We start from the raw sequence: 14,916 nt of genomic DNA, 5'->3' as shown, positions 1-14,916 counted from the left end.
AAGCTGCACTAGAAGATTCCCACAAACTGGAACCCATTACAGATCAGAAAGGTATGCACGACCAAGTTCCCGGGGCTACCAGGGAAACTAGCACGCGCCGGCTTCAAGGGGCGGAACCCGGCGACACAGACAATGAGAGCCCCCGCAACCATCATCCCGGTCGCCGTGCTAGGGCAGAGTAAGAGTCTGAAAATCAATGGAAAAATTGGATGTCAAAATTATCACTTCCTCCTAGATACTGGTGCTTCACGATCAGTCATACGGACGGATAAAGTGGACAGTAGCAAGAAAACGCCAGTTAGGGTCTACTCGTTGAAAACAGCCAGTGGAGAACTGATGCCCATAAAAGGCCTGATCGACACAACAGTCGAGATCGGAAATCAGGAATTCGTGTTTGAATGACTGATTTCCGATCTCGACTGTTGTGTCGATCAGGCCTTTTATGGGCATCAGTTCTCCACTGGCTGTTTTCAACGAGTAGACCCTAACTGGCGTTTTCTTGCTACTGTCCACTTTATCCGTCCGTATGACTGATCGTGAAGCACCAGTATCTAGGAGGAAGTGATAATTTTGACATCCAATTTTTCCATTGATTTTCAGACTCTTACTCTGCCCTAGCACGGCGACCGGGATGATGGTTGCGGGGGCTCTCATTGTCTGTGTCGCCGGGTTCCGCCCCTTGAAGCCGGCGCGTGCTAGTTTCCCTGGTAGCCCCGGGAACTTGGTCGTGCATACCTTTCTGATCTGTAATGGGTTCCAGTTTGTGGGAATCTTCTAGTGCAGCTTCTTTGTATATGACCAAGTTCACCACAATTCCAGCATCGTACAGGAGCCCTAGGTTGATTTTCTGGTATCTGGTTTGTTCGTCCAAAGTCCATTTCATCAGATGGCAATATGTCAGAAAACTCTCTGAGGAATTGTTCTGCCTTGGTGTACTGTTCCTTCGACAAGATCGTTTTGACTTCTGTCAGAAGCTTAGTAACGTGCGGTTCACTGGACTCGAGTCTTTCTTCGGGGTTTTCACTGCTACAGTTTCTTATCATCTCAAGAGCATGGCAGCCAGCAATGGTGCTACCTGGTGTCAGAAGTGGGATTTGAACCCACGCCTACAAAGTAGCACGAAAACGCTAGACCAACTCCTTGTGAAGGAACTGAGGCAAGAGCTCCGTAATCGAGATCTGAAGACGAGCGGAAACAAAGAAACCTTACAAGAACGCCTTCGGGAAGAACTGGTGAAGGAAAAAGAAGATCCGGACACATACCTTTTTGAAGTCGAACCGGACTTGCTGGAACAGCTGCCATCTGCTCCTGTTTGCTACTGGCGATCTGTCCCAGCAAGTCCGGTTCGACTACTTGTAGGCTATGGAACTCCGATACGGGGATGAACATCTGCAAGAAGTATATCGTGTGCAACTAAAGACCAGACAACAGCGCCTCGATGAAACACTACAGGAGCTAGAGACAGACATCGATGAAATTGAATCCAAAGAAGTGCTTCTTGTTCAGAAGGAGCGTCACAGATGACTGCATAATAGGGCTCGACTTCATGCTGAAATATGGCATTTCCTTAAATATCGGCGGAGGCACTTTACAATGTGGAGACCTCGAAGTACCCTTGCTTGGCGACGAGAATGAAGAAGATGGCCGTGTCAGAAGGATTAAGTTGGTAGAAAATACAACCTTGCCTGCTAAGTCAGAAATGATCATTTGGGGGAAAATTGAGGACGGCTATCCCACGACAGGAACAGCGCTGGTAGAAAGCTTGGACACCAACCCCAACGGGATAGCAGTAGGAAAGACACTAGTCAGGATTAGGAAAGACCTAATGGTGCCCGTAAGAATTATGAACCTCAGTACAGTAGAGAAACATTTGCGGGAAGGTAGCACCATTGCTGGCTGCCATGCTCTTGAGATGATAAGAAACTGTAGCAGTGAAAACCCCGAAGAAAGACTCGAGTCCAGTGAACCGCACGTTACTAAGCTTCTGACAGAAGTCAAAACGATCTTGTCGAAGGAACAGTACACCAAGGCAGAACAATTCCTCAGAGAGTTTTCTGACATATTGCCATCTGATGAAATGGACTTTGGGCGAACAAATCTAATCCAGCATCGAATAGACACAGGAAACACTAGGCCTATACGACAGCAACCACGTCGCCTGCCGCTAGCAAAACACCAAGAAGCTATGGACATCATAGAACGAATGAGGCAGCAAGGGGTTGTTGAACCATCCAACAGTCCATGGTGTTCACCCATCGTCTTGGTAAAGAAGAAAGATGGATCCACGAGATTTTGTGTCGACTATAGATTATTAAACGACGCCACACACAAGGACAGCTACCCGCTTCCTAGGATCGACGACACATTGGACACACTTGCTGGGTCACAGATCTTTTCCACCCTTGACCTGAAGAGCGGTTACTGGCAGGTGGGACTACACCCCGAGGACAGAGATAAAACAGCCTTCTCTGCTGGTAATGGTCTCTGGCAATTTACCGTTATGCCTTTTGGACTCTGCAACGCCCCTGCAACCTTTGAAAGACTTATGGAGCATGTGCTAAGAGGACTTAACTGGACCACGTGTCTTGTGTACTTAGATGACATTATCGTCATAGGCAGAACCTTCGAGGAACATATCGCAAACCTGAAGGAAGTATTCGAACGAATCAGAAACGCTGGAATGAAATTGAATCCAAAGAAGTGCTTCTTGTTCAGAAGGAGCGTCAAGTACCTTGGGCACATCGTGTCGAAGGAAGGAGTCAGCACAGACCCGGATAAAGTTGAAGCTGTAAAGGGATGGCCGATCCCCGCTAATATCCAGGAGTTAAGAAGCTTTCTTGGACTCTGCACGTACTACAGACGTTTCGTACCAAACTTCTCCAGCCTCTGTAGCGCCCTTCATCAATTGACTGAACCGAAGCGGCCGTTTATTTGGACAACGGAATGTCAGGAGGCCTTTGAGCGACTTAAAAAGGCTCTTGTTTCATCACCCATTCTGGCCTACCCGATACCAGGCGAGACGTTCATACTTGACACCGATGCGAGCAATACTGGAATAGGTGCTGTCTTATCCCAAAAGATAGATGGAACTGAGAGGGTTATAGCTTACTTTAGTCGGAGCTCGTCCAACGCCGAGAGAAACTACTGTGTCACAAGGCGTGAGCTACTGGCAGTTGTGGATGCCATACAACATTTCCACAAATACTTATATGGGCAAAAATTTATCCTTAGGACAGATCACGCTGCTCTTCAATGGCTGTTGTCATTTAAAAATCCTGAAGGTCAAGTCGCCAGGTGGATTGAACGTTTGCAAACCTATGACTTCGAGACACAGCACCGAAAAGGACTAATTCACCAGAATGCTGACGCGCTGTCTCGACGACCTTGCAGAATGGAATGTAAACACTGCAGCAAGGTTGAAGAGAAGGGATTTATCATTGATTGCCAACGTCTTGGGGTACAAACTTCCGAGTCATGGTCCGACGAAAGAATTCGAGAAGACCAGTTAAAAGATGAAGATCTGGCTCCCATTCTGCTTATGAAGGAAGACGGGCAAAGACCGGAATGGCATCACCTTTCTGATAAGGGAACTGCAACCAAGGCATATTGGGCGCAATGGGACTCACTGACAATCGACAATGGAGTTCTCAAGAGAGTCTGGGAAACGGCAGATGGAACATGCAATCGCTTACAGATGTTGCTGCCCAAAGTGAGAGTTGCTGAGGTGCTGCAAGAAATCCATAATAATTCCAGTGGGTCACATTTAGGCGTCAACAAGACCTTTGAAAAAGTACGCCAGCGGTTTTACTGGTTCGGCTACCGAGATGATGTAGAAGAATGGTGCCAAAGGTGCGACACATGTGCAGCAGCAAAAGGCCCACACAGGAGAACGAGGGGACGTATGCAGCAATACAACGTCGGAAATCCCTTTGAAAGAATAGCGATCGATGTAGCCGGACCATTTCCTGAGTCCCAGAAAGGAAACAAGTACATTCTAGTAGTGATAGATTATTTTACTAAGTGGCCCGAAGCATATGCAATACAAAACCAAGAAGCCACCACCATAGCGGAAACACTCGTGGAGAATTGGATTAGCCGTTTTGGTGCTCCTAGAGAATTACACTCCGACCAAGGCCGAAACTTCGAATCCAAGATATTCCAAGAGATGTGCCAGGTACTCGGCATCGAAAAGACACGCACAACTCCTCTTCACCCCCAGTCAGACGGAATGGTAGAACGATTTAACCGAACACTGGAACAACACCTGTCGAAAGTCGTCGATGAACATCAACATGACTGGGACACCTATATCCCAATGTTCCTTATGGCATATAGAGGATCGATTCACAGCACCACCGGTTACACTCCAGCAAAGATGTTGTTCGGCCGAGAGCTGCAACTACCATGTGACTTGTTATTCGGGATTCCGGGAAATGTGCCAGCCTCTTCGACAGACTATGTCGCAAATCTCCGAAAACGGATGGAGAAAACTCACGCTCTAGCCCGCAGAAACATCAAGATCAACAGTGACCAGGTGAAGACAAGGTACGACAAACGGGCCAATGCCGCTGGGTTTCATGAGAACGATCTAGTTTGGTTGTACAACCCACAAAGACGAAAAGGCAAGTCCCCAAAACTTCAAACAGACTGGGAAGGACCCTACCGCGTGGTAACAAGAATCAACGATGTCGTGTATCGAATACAAAAGAGCCCAAGGTCCAAACTGAAGGTCGTCCACATCGACAGACTCCACAAGTACCATGGTGAAGCCGGATCTGCCCGGGACGGACAGATCTAAGGAGGGGGCAGTGTTATAAACCTGGTGGTGGCACAGACGGGGGTGGTGTGTGTGTGTGTAGTCAGCCAACGCCAATCGCCCCAGGCCAGCGCTAGATGAGCGGTCGAGCGTGACGAGTTACGACGGTCAGCCGAGACGAGTTTCAACATGACGGTTCGGGAAGGATCGGCGTCGTGAACACAGCTCAAGAGCGTCACGAGAATTGTAGTCATCTGACCACCCAGAATGGTCGAGCGACGTTCTGTCCGATTCGAGAAGGCCAGTAGGGACCCTATATAAAGAGCGAAGGTATCAGAGACCAGTCAGTCACAACTTCCCGATCTACAGTTCGTTACAACGGCTCAGTACAAGGCCAGTGAGAGACGAGACAGAGAGACCAGTGCAAGAGTTGATACGGCGGAGAGATATTTGTACAGTCTTGTGTTACGTGCTGCCAATTGTACAGTGTTGGCTGTTATTTATTGACATTAAACTATTACGTTACTTTGAAGCCCAGAGTTGTCGAGTTCTTTAAGTTGGTGGTGTCGTTTGGTACCATTTGCAGCGAGCCTGGATAAGGAGATTCGTAACAATATATATATATATATATATATATATATTAATAAATATAAAATAATTATAATATATCTGTATATTTTTATTTCTAGTAACTATCTCTAGCAAAACAAGTATAGAAAAATTAATAAATTATCTTAATTATGTTTTTTTTTAATTCTAGTTAAAATATTTTAAAATAAAAATACATGATTGTGTTTCTTTACATGTTCAGATATATTCTAAAATAAGCAGTTGTAAGAACATATTCCACACTATGAAGTGGCAAGAACATATTCCACACTATGAAGTGGCAAGAACATATTCCACACTATGAAGTGGCAAGAATACATTCCATACTAAGCAGTCACTAGAACATATTCCACACTTAGCAGTCACAAGAACATATTACACACTAAGAAGTGGCAAGAATACATTCCATACTAAGCAGTCACTATAACATATTCCACACTTAGCAGTCACAAGAACATATTACACACTAAGAAGTGGCAAGAATACATTCCATACTAAGCAGTCACTAGAACATATTCCACACTTAGCAGTCACAAGAACATATTACACACCAAGAAGTGGCAAGAATACATTCCATACTAAGCAGTCACTAGAACATATTCCACACTAAGAAGTGGCAAGAATACATTCCATACTAAGCAGTCACTAGAACATATTCCACACTAAGAAGAACATATTCCACACTAAGAATTGGCAAGAACATATTCCAGACTAAGAAGTGGCAAGAACATATTCCACACTAAGAAGTGGCAAGAATACATTCCATACTAAGCAGTCACTAGAACATATTCCACACTAAGAAGAACATATTCCACACTAAGAATTGGCAAGAACATATTCCAGACTAAGAAGTGGCAAGAACATATTCCACACTATGAAGTGGCAAGAATACATTCCATACTAAGCAGTCACTAGAACATATTCCAGACTAAGACGTGGCAAGAACATATTCCTCACTAAGAAGTGGCAAGAACATATTCCACACTATGAAGTGGCAAGAATACATTCCATACTAAGCAGTCACTAGAACATATTCCAGACTAAGACGTGGCAAGAACATATTCCACACTAAGAAGTGGCAAGAATATATTCCACACTAAGCAGTCACTAGAACATATTCCACACTAAGAAGTGGCAATAATACATTCCACACTAAGCAGTCACTAGAACATATTCCACACTAAGAAGTGGCAAGAACATATTCCACACTAAGAAGTGGCAAGAATATATTCCACACTAAGCAGTCAATAGAACATATTACATACCTTAAAGGTCTATGAACCAACTGTCAAACATTACAACAAACTAGTAGTGTGAGGACTCCAGTGTGAATGGGATGCAAAACTAGAGTGAGAAACACACAAACAACAGCTAATCTGTCAGTTTGAAACTCTCAATCAAGGGTCGAATGTCAGCTATCAATTAAGTTAAAAGCTAAAGTTAAAAAATATTTTGACAAAATGACTACCATAAATCTATGCTGAAGGCATTCTATATAATTGTATGAATAAAAGTGTTGAATAAAGAGATAAGTAAACACAGTTGTTTTTACATTTAAAATTAATAAACACATAAAAATCATGTCATAATTTTGTATTTCTATGGCAACATAAAACAGCATTAAACATTCACACATTAAACATTTGCAACTCAGTTTTTAGCATTCCTTTTAAAGTCAACATAAAAGATTTCCTTATTTACAATATGATAGCTGTATAAAGGATTTTCTAAGAATCTCTGTTCTTGCGCATTGTGTCTAGGTGCTCTGTTTTTTCATCTTTGAGAGCTTCAAGTGCATGAATGATTTTGTCTTTTACTTTCCACCTGCCTTCTTTGTGTTTTGGATGTGCACATTCCTCAAGTAAATTGCCTGGAAATAAAAACAGCAACTTTAATTGTACAATAAGTAGTACATTTTCACATTCTTCAATTAAATTGCATGGAAATAAAAAACAACTTCAGTTGTACATTAAGACCTAAATGTTCACAATCCTAACATTAATCTGCCAGTCAAAACCTAATTTAATTGTTTGTTTCACATGTTTCTGATGTTCCTTCAGATTTAAACATTATTACATTCTAGACCAAACTTCCCACAGGACATTGGGGAATGGTCGCAGGCAGGGTTTGAATGCAGTACCATTTGGACAAAAGTCCTGAATGAATACCATATGGTCAGGCAGCAATCACTTAATGATAAGCTCTTCTCTAAGACAAGTTTAGGTAGTGAAGATTGAATAGTTTTATCCCATGATAAGGAGCTGTTTACAAAGTCACACACAAATAACTTAGATCTATTAGCATTTGGTATAGATTTGGGAAGAAAAGAATATATACTACAAAAACCTCTATATTTGTGTATATATCCGTTGATGTTTTTCTTTTTGATTTACAAAGTGAAATTAACATCTCATTGCCTATTAATGTTATGTTGTTTTTTTTAAATCATGAAATAAAATAATTGAAACAATCTATTATATAAAGCATATTACATAAACTAGAGTTAATAGCTTTCCTCTTTCTCTTTTTATAAAAATGTTTACTGTAGCAACCAGGATTAGTTGTTTTTAATTAATACATAATAGATAAGGATATCCCTTTTTATTCAAAGGACTAATAATGATTACATTAAAAATTTACTCCCCTTTAATAATCTTCCCATAATTTATAAGTAAATATAGATATTTGTATAGTTAAACAGCAGGTAATACATAATGTTCTTTTTACAAACTCTTAAAACATTACAATATGCAACACAACATAAACTATATTTTCAAAGTAATTTCTATAACAAATTTATACTTATAGGGTTAGGATAAAATTTAAACCTGCATCAAACATGCACATCTAATTAAAAATATATTTAGCAAAATTCAAATCTATGTAATTAAAAAAAAACAAATAATGAGATGGCTAAGTTATGAAACATTGGGTCTCCAAGATAAGTGTCCTAGAATGGAATCTCTAACTAAGTATATAATAAGTGTGTTCACTCCTTTTGCTAACACCCTCACAAACAATTGGTCACAGAAAGAGAGAGGGGCTCATTGAACCTCCTCTCTCAAAGACTACTCTTAAGTTCTAGTCAAAGTCCAAATTCAAGTTACTCACGTAAATCCCAAAAGTCTTCAGCAGCTATTGGCATGTCATGCAAGAAACCCTGAGGCATTCCAGGTTCTGAGGCATAGTGAGACAAAATGTTGCGGCAAATGGCATTATAGTTGTGGTCACTGTTGACGTGCTTACACATGTCATCGGTGTTGAAAATTAAGCAGTTCTTGCCATCACAGTCACTGAAGGGTGCCTCTAGTGGATCATTCCAGCCTCTTGGTTTCTCTAAAGCAAATAGCATGCATACATTCTGAACAATATTAAACAGCAATTTTTACGTTTATACATGTTTACATATATCTATTTCTAATTATGTTTAAATTGACTTTCCCAACAAGTGACTGGTTCTGTTTTTGTTGAAGTTTATATACAAATATTATTATTGTATAATACATTATACTTGTATTTAGTAAATTAATTTTCTTACTTGCTTGAATTGCCAGTTTGTCAACAACTACAATGTTTTCCAAATCAACCACAGTTACTCTGCCACTGTGATCCACAGCAAAATTTTCACCATTCACATCAGTGAGATAAAGACCAAAATCTGACATGGTTGTCAATTTTTCAGCAATTTTCATCAGTTCATAAGCAATGCCAGCCTGGGAAGTAAAAGTTGACACAATAAATCAAGCCAGGAACAAAAACTCTTGTTTGGTTAAGAGTTGTCCTGGTGGCAATGTTTGTTAGTAGTTAGTGCTAGTTTCCCCCTTTCAGACATTCTGATCTATGGGGCAGATGGCGTTAAGGTGATCTGTTTTTATAGCCAATGGTGGATGAGCAGGGTGTCATGTGGTTAGCACAACGAGCAACCGGTAACCATTAGAGTTGTGTGGACTCAGGGGCACCCTGTAAATCCAGAAATTCGAAATCCCAGTATTCACCAAGATTCGAACCCAGGACACTAGGTTACGAAGCCAAGAGGTTAACTACTCAGCCAATGCACCCCCATAGTTTGTTAAGAGTAGAAAAACAATAGCCCAATAGAAAGCAGCAAAACAGAACTCCCAATGGGGTGCCATTTGAAACCAAATTCATTGCACAGTTAGAAATCCTCAAAGCTAATCAACATTCACACACCATTTCAATGGACTGCAGTCTCAAAGCTGATGTGGTATAGAGAAGGTAAATGAAAGTGTTTCCCTGGTGTTGCTTGGCCTTCAACCTTGCCCTCTAGTAAAAAAAAAAACATGTACAAAAATGATCTACCTAGAACCCATTCAAACAGAAACATTGTTTTCATTCAGGGTGTTTGAAGGGAGCTTTTATTCACCTTGGGTTTGAAGCGAATAGTCCAAATGTCAATCACACAAACAAAATCCATCGTAGTATAAGTCACTGACAGAAATTTAGTGGATATATTAAAAATTCAATAAGCAACTTACTCTTATATGAAAGGAAGCAGAAACAAATTCAGACAAAGGTTTACCAGCATGTTCCACAACAACTACCCTGCCACAGGAGCCTATGTATTCTGGAAAAGGCCAACCTTCAGATTTTGGGAATGTCTAAGGAAATAAAAATAATTAACACAATATAAATTACAAATGTAATCCTGGTTTTAGAAAATAAAATAGTAAAGTTTTCCATTGAAACCTAAGATCATGTGAGGTAAAGCTTTCCTTTGAGACCTGGATCATGTGAAACTAATGTTTCCTTCGAGACCTAGATCAGGTGAAGTTAAGGTTTCCTTTGTGACATAAGATCATGTAAAGTAAGCTTCCCTTTGAGACCTAGATAATGTGAAATTATTGTTTCCTTTGAAACCTTGATCAAGTGAAGTAAAGCTTCCGTTTGAGACCTAGATCATGTGAAATTATTGTTTCCTTTGAAACCTTGATCAAGTGAAGTAAAGCTTCCGTTTGAGACCTAGATCAAGTGAAGTAAAGCTTCCGTTTGAGACCTAGATCATGTGAAGATAAGGTTTGCAACCTAAAGGCTGTTTCAAGTAAAATTAACATGTTTTAGATTTAGAGTTAAAGAGGGTGTCATGTCTCTTGCCAAATGTCTAGAAGGTGTAATCAAAAATGGCATAGAAGTTAATATATCATCTCCTGCTAGGAGGACTTCAAGCCTTCATCTACAATGTGAATACATATAATCATTCAATCTAATTGTTAAAGGTGACATGAACTCTTCAGGAAAGAAATCAAATCTATCAATTTACTTCTTACCTGTAGCATTAAAACTTCAGGATTCACAAGAGCTGAATAAAGTATCTGCATTTTGTCAGACAGAAACATCTCATCTTTCTTTTTGTATTCTTTAAAATTGGACCAAACCAGATCCAAAAGCCTGTAACTAGGACACTTGAACATAAATGAACCAGTTTTCTTCAGATCATCTGGCTTGATTGGCTCATGCATCATGGGAATGGCCATGTTTGTTCTCTGTATGACACGAGCAATGTCACAGTTTTCTGGTCTTAAGGCATCTTTACAAAGCCGAATGTCCATTTCTTTAAGTTCTGTATCAGTGGCCAGCTTTTTCAAGACAATCTCCTTGTGGTCTTGCTTCAAGTAGCCAGCATGGACATTCTTTCCATTTAAGATATCAAGGACACGAAATTTGGACATGCCTGAGAACTCTATTTGGTTGAAATAGAACAGTCCACAGGCAGACCCACCATAACATGCTGGGCACTTTTCAGTGTCAAGTAAACTTTCTAGATTTGTTTCAGGATCTCCCTGGAATAACCATTTGGCCAGATAGAGGTAAAGAAACAAAGACAACACAGCAGAGAGGAACACGAGGACTTTTGCCCTGGAGGGCATAAGACGAAACCGGAGCACAGAATCACTCATCACATTTTCTAGCTTTGAGAAACCTGACTTGACTGTGTCCTGCACATGTTCAGCTCTTCTGTTTCTAACATCAGAGTTGTACATTTCTTTTGATGAACAGATTTATGCCATCTAAATAATTAAAAAAGAACATCATAGCAAATTACAATTTAGGCAGACACAAAAACAAAATATACTAAAAAATGAATAACTTTAAATTTAAAAAAATCTATATTATTTTAATGATTGATATAATTATATAAAATATGTAACACCTTTTTTTTTGGTGTGTGAAGGGGGGCTTTGGTTAATATTTGAAATGTAATATTTATCAATTACTCTCTTATATGACCATATTTAATGAAGAATTTACTGATCAGCTTTTATAACAGAAATAATGTATTGATATATTGATTTTTTTTTTTTTAAATTATCTCTACCATAACAGGTAAATGTAACATGTGACAACATGTTTTAATACTATTCTACATCAACCTTATGACTGGAACTAATCAAACCAATAGTTCATTTCTAAGACAACAATGCTATTTGTTGTTAGATTTCTAAGCTGCTTTTTGAATCAAATATTACATGACACCAATTGTTGTGGCAAGTCAGAATCTATTGGTATGTAATTTAATCATCAATTTACACTAACTTGTACACTTGCACTTGAGAGCAAAAAAACCATGCTAGCAACTTCTGTGATGGAACAATGTCATTGCTATTTATATACACATGTATTACTGATAGTTAACATGAGTCAGTCTCTGATAAGTGATAACAAACATAGTCTACACTTGTATATATGTAGCCTATAGTTTACACACTTTAGTTACGGTACTTTATAACAAATTACAAATTCACACATAGTGAATTAATTAAGTGACAAAAAGTATCAATTGACTAGATTGTTTTACATTATTGACATTGAACTTCTAAAATCCTGGTAAAGGCAAAGTTTGTATTCAAGACTTCTTTCCATTTCTTGAAACCAACTATTTATACAGATATTTGCACCTCATTAGGGATGTGTATAGTTGGTGTACTGGCCATAATACAACCTCTTAAACCACAAATAAACTTTGCATACTCTGAATAGTCAACAGACAATTAAGAATGAAAAGACACTTTTGTATTTAAAGTTTATCATCAGATAATTGTGGCTCACATACTTCTTAGCGTGCAGCAGATGAGGGGACATTTTAAGTGTCACTAACTGCTCAAGACTGTACAATGCTTAGGTTTGTAAGTCATGAACAGCACAATAGGCTCTTAGCAGTCAGTTATGAAAGCAAAGTTCAAAGAAGAAGTACCCGGTACATGAATAAATAAACAAAACAAAAATCAATAAAAAGAAATGTTGCAATGTCTCTTCTCTACTCTCTATTTCTCTTAAACTTGTACGAATTTGTCTCAGTATAGAATAGAATAGAAATGTGCATTTACTTTTGTGTCTTTCTGAGTGTTTTATTAATTATTGGTATTGTGGGAAGCGTGGTCGAGAGGCGCTTGAACTTGGCTTGGCTTGGCTACCTAGAAGGGGGCTCGAGGTTTGACACTCGACTCGGGCAGAGTTGTGTTTACTGAGCGCCTAAAGGCAGCACGGAAAACCAACTCCTAGATACCCCCTCCCCCCCACCGGTCCACAAATGAGATTGGACCAAAAGCACTCTGAGCATGCTATAAGCATGAAAGTAGCGCTATATAAAAGCTATAATAATAATAATATATATATTACAAGTCTAGACATAGATTAATAAATCTCATATTAAATATTACTATAGACAGTATAGACTCAGTATAGACTAGATTAAGATCTTTAGATCTTAAATTTAAATCCTTAGTAACTTAAGTTTAAAACTAGATCAATAAATTACTATAATATAATCTATTATTTGTTTTTATTACTTTATCTTTATAACTATAAATGGTACCAATACTCTGTAGGGCTTTTAGTCAGTATAGTTATAGTTATAGTATATATTTTATTTATAAGTATAAAAATAATATTGTCTGAGTCAATATAGATCTATAGTTACATTTTAAGTCATAGATCTAGATTAGACTTTGCTTAGAGGATTAGATGTAAGTAGAGTCCTATATCTTACTAGCATCTAGATCTAGATCTAGTATTATTATTATAGCGAAAAGGCCTTGGCTATGTTTAATCACGCTCATATCTGCAATATTTTAAGTTTCAATATCACTGCCTGGTATGGAAATCTGAGCATTAAAAATAAAAATAAACTTTATAGAATCCTAAATGCTGCTGGTAAAATCATTGGCAAAAAACAAACCCCATTTGGGCAATTGTTTGAGACAAACATCTATAAAAAAGCTAACAAGATCCTCGAAATAAAGAATCACCCTTTGTGTCAGGATTTTGTGATTTTACCATCACAAAAGAGATACAAGACACCGATAGCAAAGACTAACAGACACAAACACTCTTTTGTTCCCCTGGCAATCAAATCATTAAATAAGAACAATCTAATATAAACTTTGTCACATGTAAATTATGAGTGAGTCTGGTGTGAATGTACACTTTGGTTTCTTATAGTTATAATGTTTTTGTTTGGTGTAATGCACAAATTGTAAGACAAATTTCCATACGGAAAATAAAGATTATTATTATTATTATAATATATCTAGATCTAAATCAAGTAAATCTAGCCTAGCCTAGTCTTAGTCATCCTAGTCTAAGTTGAATAAGAGTAAGAGTAAGAAGTTAGTTAGGTGACATGGGCGTCCAGTATGTATACCGTAAAGTATAAATTATATACATAGTTTATAGTTAACTACAGATCTAAATCGACCACCGGGGATAATGGTTATGCTTGCACTGGATGTGGCAAAATAAGCAGGTCAAAGCTGGGGCTGCGTAGCCAAGGGAAATACTGCATTCCTCATTAATCTTCGTACTCAAAGACTTGACAAGCTAAGCCTTATTATTATTATACATCTAGAGTATAGATTCTTTAATTTTGTAGTAACCAGTCCGACTTGGTGTCACCTGGTTACCACTTTATGGCAGGTAAGTGAGTTGCTGTTACAAATGAATTACAACTAATATGTACTACTGTCTTATGTAGATCTAACTGGAGTCTGGACTGGACTAAACTTTTTTGATACTTATAACTAATAGTAATACTATAGTTAACTATAGTAGTAAGTAGTAATAGTAATACTATACTAGTATACTGACTATAGTCTATGATTAGTATGATAGTATAGTTATAGTATAAACTATAGAGTTATAGACTTTATAGAGTATAGAGTTATACTATAGAGTTAGAGTAATAGTAACTAATACTCTAAACTCTAAATCTAATACTAGTAACTTCTAGATCTAGTAATACTAATACTGATCTTACGTTTTACGACTTATCCGAAGTTATCATCGACTTATCCTTTTTACTTTTATGCCCATTTATGGTGATATTAAATGTTTATACTATAATTTATAGACTTAGGTAACTACATTACATGTCTTGAATTCTAAGAAATATAGATTTACATCTAAATCTAACCCTTAGCCTACCTAGATCTATCATAATCTATGCAAGCAAGCTTCCTGAAATTTACATCTGAAACTTATTGTATTCTGTGATTTTGTATTACAGCAAATATTTTATTGTGGTTAATTCCCTTGAA

General features: G+C 38.4%; 1 protein-coding gene across 4 annotated transcripts; it reads right to left on the bottom strand.

Annotated features, from left to right (window-relative positions):
- Window positions 1–5,404: 5,404 nt before the first annotated feature.
- LOC106055776 (divergent protein kinase domain 2A-like) lies at window positions 5,405–14,899 on the bottom strand. 4 transcript variants are annotated; one of them, XM_056012409.1, is made up of 6 exons: window positions 14,804–14,899; window positions 10,651–11,391; window positions 9,862–9,984; window positions 8,904–9,078; window positions 8,477–8,701; window positions 5,405–7,235 (listed from the first exon to the last, which is right to left on the bottom strand). In XM_056012409.1, exons 2-6 carry the CDS (start codon window positions 11,362–11,364, stop codon window positions 7,093–7,095), a joined length of 1,380 nt encoding a protein of 459 aa, XP_055868384.1. In that variant the 5' UTR covers window positions 11,365–11,391; window positions 14,804–14,899; the 3' UTR covers window positions 5,405–7,092. The 4 variants fall into 4 exon arrangements, with proteins under 4 accessions (XP_055868384.1, XP_055868386.1, XP_055868385.1 ...); XM_056012411.1 differs by lacking the exon at window positions 14,804–14,899 and adding an exon at window positions 14,637–14,660; XM_056012410.1 differs by lacking the exon at window positions 14,804–14,899 and adding an exon at window positions 11,918–12,051.
- Between the last annotated feature and the right edge of the window lie 17 nt (window positions 14,900–14,916).

The sequence above is a fragment of the Biomphalaria glabrata genome, chromosome 15 (genome assembly GCF_947242115.1).
Source record: "Biomphalaria glabrata chromosome 15, xgBioGlab47.1, whole genome shotgun sequence".
Taxonomy (NCBI): Eukaryota; Metazoa; Mollusca; class Gastropoda; family Planorbidae; genus Biomphalaria; species Biomphalaria glabrata.
The sequence above is the reverse complement of the archived record's forward strand: the minus strand, read 5'-3'. Positions and strand labels throughout refer to the sequence as shown.

Bases quoted from the DNA above. Each gene is read 5' to 3' on its own strand.
- LOC106055776 (XM_056012409.1), bottom strand. From the start codon at position 11,364: ATGTACAACTCTGATGTTAGAAACAGAAGAGCTGAACATGTGCAGGAC. The intron at 9,079-9,861 runs GTAAGTTGCTTA...TTTACTTCCCAG, and splicing joins CTGCTTCCTTTCATATAAGA to GCTGGCATTGCTTATGAACT. The intron at 7,236-8,476 runs GTGAGTAACTTG...TTTTATTTCCAG, and splicing joins TGAAGACTTTTGGGATTTAC to GCAATTTACTTGAGGAATGT.